Source organism: Vigna umbellata, chromosome 8, assembly GCF_029865625.1.
Source record: "Vigna umbellata cultivar VRB3 chromosome 8, Vumbellata_1.0, whole genome shotgun sequence".
In the NCBI taxonomy this organism is placed as follows: domain Eukaryota; kingdom Viridiplantae; phylum Streptophyta; class Magnoliopsida; order Fabales; family Fabaceae; genus Vigna; species Vigna umbellata.
In genome coordinates this window covers 9,102,079-9,108,979 of record NC_142172.1, presented here as the reverse complement: position 1 = coordinate 9,108,979, position 6,901 = coordinate 9,102,079, and the positions used below count along the sequence as shown (strand labels likewise).

General features: G+C 28.5%; 1 protein-coding gene across 1 annotated transcript; it reads right to left on the bottom strand.

The window, feature by feature from the left end:
• Window positions 1–4,695: 4,695 nt before the first annotated feature.
• On the bottom strand, window positions 4,696–5,935 carry LOC124839840 (CEN-like protein 2). The gene is made up of 4 exons (XM_047315768.2): window positions 5,726–5,935; window positions 5,484–5,545; window positions 5,010–5,050; window positions 4,696–4,913 (listed from the first exon to the last, which is right to left on the bottom strand). Exons 1-4 carry the CDS (start codon window positions 5,924–5,926, stop codon window positions 4,696–4,698), a joined length of 522 nt encoding a protein of 173 aa, XP_047171724.1. The 5' UTR covers window positions 5,927–5,935.
• Between the last annotated feature and the right edge of the window lie 966 nt (window positions 5,936–6,901).

Below are 6,901 nucleotides of genomic sequence, written 5' to 3'. Positions count from 1 at the left end.
ATATAATATAAAATATTTTATCAACAGAAGATTTAGAGTCTGAGCTCAATCAAGCCTATAAAAAGAACCCCTTGGGAGGAAAAAATCATAACTCATTCATCCACCACTCCTCTCACTTTTATTTTGCCATGTATTCTACTCCATCCATGGAGGGCTAAGCTTTTAGGGCTATTCCACTGTAATTTCATTATGGATTCTGAGGTTAAGTTGAATTAATGCAACTGTTTCTTTTGATTATTGATTTGAGTTGCTCTCTTTCTATGTCTTTCATCTCTTAATCATATTAAAAGCAATGATTTTTGCATCATAAGGTGTTTGAATCTACATGCATATTAATCATATGAGTTCAAGGGATTCTAGGTTTGATTGAGAATTTACTTTGATTAAACTTAGGAACTTTCATATGATTGAACGAGTTTTTGCTATTAATTGAGAATGTACTTTGATTGGTGGTAATAATTCTAACTATAATTAATTGAGAATTTACTTTGATTAATTAGCTTTTAATTTGGTTAGGAGATTTAAGAATAGACATGATTAAACACAATAGAATTTGATTGAGAATGTACTTTGATTGAATTCATTGTGAATAATCTAGATATGTCTTGCATTTGATTGAGAATCTACTTTGGTGAACTGCCTAATCGCCCTCAAATTAATTAAGAATGTACTTTAAATAATTTGAAACTTGAACAATAATCAATTGTGTTAGAATTGATGAGTTTTGTTTCTCGACACCGAGAGGGAGGGTGAATCGGTGTTTTAACAAAATTATCGTTTTCCAAATCTTTTTCGCAAAAGTAGTGAATATTTAAATCTTTCTTGAACAACAAGCAATATGTATGCAATGTAACAGTATGCGTATTCAAATGATGACAGTATGTAATCAATTAATGCAGAGAGATATGGAGAAGAAAAATCAAACTCTGAGTTATACTGGTTTGGCCTCAATGCCTACATTTAGTGTCCTTTCAATCAACCTGAGATTGAAAGTCAATTTGCACTATAGAGATCTAAGTTTTTACAACAAGGGCTTTACAGCGACCACACTGTCAAAATGTAAATCACCTCTCTAACTCACTAATCTAATATAGCCAAATACAACAACCCTACAACAAGAACAATCCTCTCCTGTAGTCAACCCTTTGAGAACCCTCTCAAAGTACAAGAACTTCTTGTTCTTCTTCCTAGCGACATTCACAAGGAAACAACAACACTCAGATTGCAGGACTTCTTCTGATCACACAACAAGCACCTCAGTTGTGCAAAAAGATCAGACTGTTCAAATCCGTAAAGCTTGTCTCTCAAGAAATCTTCAAGAATAGTCCACCACATCAATTTCTTGTTTCTTGGAGTGTTTGATCACCTTCGTAAAACTTTTTAGCACAATCTAAATCAGATATGAAAATCTTAATCACAATTGTCTTACAGAAATCAAATCAATGCCTTTATATATAGTTTTAGTCATTTCAGACTAATATAATCGATTACTCTTTTAATCTAATCGGTTACATTAAACACTTGAAACAGTTTTATAACTAATTCATCTCCTTAATTGAATACACAATTAATGCAATCAATTTCCATTTAATGTTTGGTCAACACTTTTAAAAATATGACCGTTGAAACATTTATGACAAGCATGAAACAGTTTTCAAATCAATAATAGACTTAATTGATTACAAAATTCATGTAATCAATTAAGCTTCAACACTTAACATATTTTTGAAAACTTTTCTTTCTAATTCACATCACAACACACTTGAAAAAGATATGTGCAAACATACGTGTTTTAATCGATTCGCCAACTAATATAATCGATTCAAAACAAGTTGTTTTGCCTTAGTTTAAAAAACACAAGTTGTCTGATGACCTAAATTGATTATCACACCACTGTAATTGATTTAGTCATTCAAATATGTTTTTGTGCATGTGAATTCCATAAAATCAAAACATATAGTATGCATACACAAGTATAATCACTTTAATAACACAATATGCATCATTCAACACATTATATGTTCAACATATGTGACAATCATAATATGTGTATATTTCACAGTAAGCATCAGCACATATAACATATGATATATAACACAATACATATTCATGTATTTTTATTATCAATGTGTTGTCATCATCAAAAACCAAAGTCACATGATTGAGTTCAGCTATCATAGTGCTCTCCCTATCAATAAATTGAACAATGATCTATGGACAACCGATGATGAATCTATCTTGGAAAAGCAGTGGAATTAGCCTATTTCACCATCATTGTTTCTAAGTTTCCTCTTTGTTCTTCAAACATTCTTCAAACATTAATTCTATTAGCATAGTTTCTCACTTTTATTCTTGAGCATTGCATTGCATTCATAAGATTCAAATATTGAAAATCAATTTTATATTCGTTGGGAGACGACTCAGGGTTACTTTAATCGTATCTACTTCCTTGAATACTACTTGGCAATATTGAAGTTGCCTTAAAAAGTAGTATTAATTTGATAGCTTCAATAACAACATATCAATCACATTGTTCTTTCATAATGTATTATTGCATTGTACAATATGATTATGTAGTGTTAACGTAAATCAACTCAAATAGGTTGACTCATCACATGTTAAATTAAAAATAAGTCAACTCAATCTAACTTTTTTCTTTTATGAATCAACACTTTTGTAACTTAACTCGATTCATAATAAGTTAGTGAGTAAGGGTATTTTGTTCTTTTAACTTATTTTATATATTTATTAAAATACAATCAAAATTGATTGACTCAACTCATTTATTTTATAATAATGTAATCAAAATATTCATCTATTTCATCAAACATTATTATAAAGATAGATTAAAAATTAAAATACAACTACATAATTTAACAAATAAATAAATATATCTAAATTATTCAAATATTATTGAAAAACATTATATATTTAAAAAATCAAATTGTCAACATACATATTTAAAAATTATAAATAAAAAAAACTTATAAAAAATAGTAAACAGAAATTAATAAATTATTGTTATTAAAGGATTATGGTCAACTTACTTTTTACCTTTTTCAAATCAATTTAACTTGTAAAATGGATTTAGTGTAATCCACATTTAGAAAATTGGAAATTTTTAACTCAACTCAGTTTGAACTTGCTATTAACCAAATTAACTCACGTATTAAACCATTTTGATATCTGTATATTCGTGTTTGAAATTCTCTCTATCGTTCAGGTTCTTCCACGTACCATATCTAAGTTTCAAAATTTCCTTCCCTAACATCCCACCCTCTCTTCTTAGCCGCCACCTTCACTTAGCCGTACGACTATAGATTAATAGCCTTATATCCTTAATCATTAATAGGGGAACAAAAACTGAATAAATATATGGTCTACTTAATATTGGTTTTAAAAAAATAAAGGCACCATACTTTTAAAGCAGTGGCGAACCTATAAAATATATTTTGAAAATGTTAAAGTAAATATTTAAAAAATTAAGATATAAATATATTAAAATTAAAAAATATATATTTCAATTGAATAATAAAATTATTCATATCCACAAATATTCGTGAATAAAATTATTGCAAATAATCAATAATTATGAATATTTACTATTTATAAATAATAGATATTTTAATATATATTTATAAATTGGTCAGATACTGATATTTACAAATATTCATTATTTACAAATATTCATTATTTACAAAAATTAAAAAGTAAAATTTAATTTATATTTTATTATGTTAAATTTGATTGAAACTAAAATTTTATTTATATTTGTTATATTAAATTTAATTAAAATTAAAATTTATTTTATATTATATTTTATATATTTTTTTAATTTTATTTAGAGATTATTTTAAAAATTTACAAATTTTTTAAATATTTTTGAATATTTACAAGTTTTAAAAAAACTGCAGATATCTTTTCGAATATTTTCGAATATCTTTTACATAGGTTTACTTTTCTTCTCCATATATATCTAGTAATTATACATCAATTTAATCAGAGATTGCAGATCATTTATATAAATATTTTGCAAGTTATTAATTAAGATTAGTCCCCTTTATCAAAAAATTTCATACTCTTTAATTGAGGTAGACAAAATTTCGTTCCAATACAAATTGACAAATAATTTGGTTTTATAGAAGAAAAATTATTCAAACCTCTCGTACTCTATCATGTGCTTAAGATTCTAGTGAATCTCCACGTGATTGATTACCAGTTAAACTTTTCAATTTATTATAACAAATTAATAACACTTAATTATATTACAATTTCTCCTCCATGCTAAGATTCGTTTCCTTGCCTATGATGAAAAAAAAGATCACTTCTATTTCAATAGAATATAAAAAAAAATCAAGGAAACACAGTGAATTTAAACTCTAGGTTACCCTTAAAAATAAAAACTACTATATATTTCACTTTATTAGAGCACCTCGTTTATAGCCACAACTTTATGAAAAGCTAAGCATGATGGATACATGCACATTCAGACTTTCTATTATCCCTATATATGACATGTATGATTTTTCACGAAACACATAATATTTTTCATTAAAAAGAGTCATTAGAGTTACTAAAAAAGAAAACATTTCTGCAAGCTATTTCAAGGCAGCTGATGGATTAGAAGTGAAACTATAGGCCCCTACGTGAAGATAAGTTATTGAGTACATTGGTTGCATTGCAGAGGTAGCCATATTAGCGTCTTCTTGCAGCAGTTTCCCTCTGTGCATTGAAGTAGACAGCAGCAACAGGGAGGCCGAGGTCGTTCTCAGATGAGAATTTTCGAGTGTTAAAGTTGTCCCTGGAAGAGGGTGGAGTAACACACTGCCTACGTTTTTGCTGGAACAGGACAAACACAAACCTGTGTATCCCTATGTTAGGCTTTGGCATTTCATAGCTCACCAACACTTTCCCTACCCAAAAAAGAACGCACCAGAAATATGGATTAACTATATTTCTGACCATACATTTTTTTATTTCTAGTAGATCTTAAATGAATATAAATTTACCAAATGAGGCATTTGTTGTGCCTGGTATGTCTGTCACCATCCTGCAAAAGGGCACAATATCAACCAGGTTCTAACCTGAAAATTGCTTTGCTTTGCACAGTAATGGCTGTCTACATATTTATACACACGCACAGTAAAATTAGGTCTTTGGTTAGAACTTAGAACTTCTATAACCCTTCATCCAAAAACATTTTGGTGCATAGAATTGATATTTTATGTTTTAAAATATATATCTTCGTATTCCAAAATATTTCATTTTAATTTTCTTAACATTAATTTACCCCAAATTCTGGATGGCATTGCTTGGGACCTCCGAATAATTAGTTCATTCCAGGCACGAATTGTTCTGAGTTTACTGTTTCAGAGCTTTTCCTTCTCTTGGTTTGGTTTTCAAGTAATGATGATGCAGATTATTCAGCCAATAAATCAAGCAAAATATAAATGGTTAATTTCAGTCAATATCTGTTAAAGTACCAGTGCAGATGTTCTCTCAGATAAGGGTCACTGGGTCCTGGGACATCAGGGTCTGTCATAATCTGCAAAGAGAAAAGGAGACATTTATTTCAAATGATTGAAGTTTTCTTCATGCCTACATGACTGAAGTTTCCAAAGAATTAACTGTATATAAAAACACACACATCATATAAACTTCTTTTTTATTCAACAAATAAAAGAAAATAAGAGCAAATAAATTATTCATATACGTATATATATACCAGTGTAAAGAAGGATCTCAAATCTCCTCCACCAATCTCAACCCTGGGGCATGTGGTAACTGTGGAAGGAATGAGTTCATGGCCATTGTGGACTTGCTTCTTACTGAATGTTACAGTCATTTTTATGCTTGGAGTGAAAGACTCAAGAACATCTCCTATGACTCTCCCAATAGCTAGTGGATCTGTGGACACCCTTGCCATTGTTACAGCAACAAGGTAAAGGAGGAAACAGAAGAATGGAAAAAACTAGAAAATATTGCTTGATGTACAGGTGAAGAGAATGGAAGCATGAACTACATATTTATAGCCTCTTCAAGGCTACTATTAAGTTAGGTTAATTCTTCTTTCTTTTTTTCTTTTTAACAAAAATACATATGTTTTGTTCTTCATTCACTGTAGTTTTTTACCTTAACTTTTACCAGCAATGTTTCTCATTTTGTTACCACCTTAAATAAAACGAAATGCATGCATTTACGTGAATAAACATAAATGAATAAATTCGTTAGTTTATTCAGACTCAGAGAAATAAGGTTATTCTTTTTCATTTTGTTCCTGTTTTACCTCTGCAAATTCTCACTATTTATAGTTTAATATATAAGGTTATTATCGTTTCCCCCTCTTCTCCGCTACTCTATTATATATGCTGTTACCTATAGAAATGTTGCAAAGCACATTCTTTCACTTCCAACCACAAATAAGAATCATATTTCAAAGAGTTACATTCATTTAACCTATAATATAAGAATAAAATGATGATAAAAAAACGATTTTTTTTGTAGTTTTTTAAAAAATAAAACATAAATAAATAAATAAATATAAAAAACTTATGTGTGTCAAAATATTATTTTTCTATTTTAAATACCTTGATATATCTCGTTAGAATTAAAGGAGTACTTTATGTCAAAGAAATTATTGGGAAGAGAGATTTCCAATTTCAAAAGATAACTTTATTTTAATATGGACAAAATATTTTACTTTAAAAAAGTGAAAGTAGTTATGGTTAATATGGTTGATAAATATTCCTAACTTTTAAATCTATGACTCGAAGTACCGTTAAGTTTAAGAGTATAAATAAAATTTTAGTCTTAGATATATAAATTTATCTCAATTCTTGACTTTCCAGATAAAAATAAGTAATAATACAAAGTTCTCTAGGGTTTTGAGGATAAGCTTGAA

What these genes read in the sequence shown, in the direction of transcription:
- LOC124839840 (XM_047315768.2), bottom strand. Translation starts at nt 5,926, where the DNA reads ATGGCAAGGGTGTCCACAGATCCACTAGCTATTGGGAGAGTCATAGGA. An exon ending in TGAGATCCTTCTTTACACTG is followed by an intron (nt 5,546 to 5,725) that starts GTATATATATAC and finishes TTCTCTTTGCAG; the next exon opens with ATTATGACAGACCCTGATGT. An exon ending in CACAACAAATGCCTCATTTG is followed by an intron (nt 4,914 to 5,009) that starts GTAAATTTATAT and finishes TTTTTTGGGTAG; the next exon opens with GGAAAGTGTTGGTGAGCTAT.